The sequence below is a fragment of the Penaeus monodon genome, chromosome 23 (assembly GCF_015228065.2).
Source record: "Penaeus monodon isolate SGIC_2016 chromosome 23, NSTDA_Pmon_1, whole genome shotgun sequence".
Lineage (NCBI taxonomy): Eukaryota > Metazoa > Arthropoda > Malacostraca > Decapoda > Penaeidae > Penaeus > Penaeus monodon.
Window position 1 is genome coordinate 41270801 of NC_051408.1, and position 569 is coordinate 41271369.

Sequence of the window (569 nt, forward strand, 5' to 3'; positions counted from 1 at the left end):
CAAATCCAATGGGTTAAGGAAACGCAAGTGCGTGCACATATAAACTGGGGAATCCAGTATCTTTATCAAATTTGGCAGAAGTCAGATTAGCTTGCCTAGAATGGAGTCAAATAAGTCAATGTTAGTTCTGTTTGGACAATGAGAACAGCATCTTTACAGGAATAGAATTAAATAACTATGTAATTTATATACGGTTTTCATCCTGACAGAGGGTCAGTATGAAAAACATTGAAAGTAAGCAGGATAGGGAAAACAGAATTGGAGGAATTAGCAAAATGAAATAGGTTGTCAAGTTTTATGGGAAACAATTGGCACAGCATGTACTTATGATTTATATCTACATTTATTTCCTTTGGCATTCCATAATTTTGTTTTTTTTCAGGGATTGGAATGTGGATCTGATCCCCAAGTTCCTCATGGCAAATGGCCAGTTGGTCAAGCTCCTTATTCACACTGGCGTGACGCGCTACCTGGAATTCAAGTCAGTCGAGGGCAGTTATGTGTACAAGGGAAACAAAATCTCCAAGGTCCCTGCGGATGAGAAGGAGGCTCTTACTTCAGGTGAGATA

General features: G+C 39.2%; 1 protein-coding gene across 1 annotated transcript in view; it reads left to right on the top strand.

The window, feature by feature from the left end:
* LOC119588083 (rab GDP dissociation inhibitor alpha-like) overlaps window positions 1-569 on the top strand; it is a gene marked incomplete in the record, with an annotated part of 16862 nt that overhangs the window by 11761 nt on the left and 4532 nt on the right. The window contains 1 exon segment of the mRNA XM_037936790.1: window positions 383-561. Within this exon segment, the coding sequence (XP_037792718.1) occupies window positions 383-561 (179 nt within the window).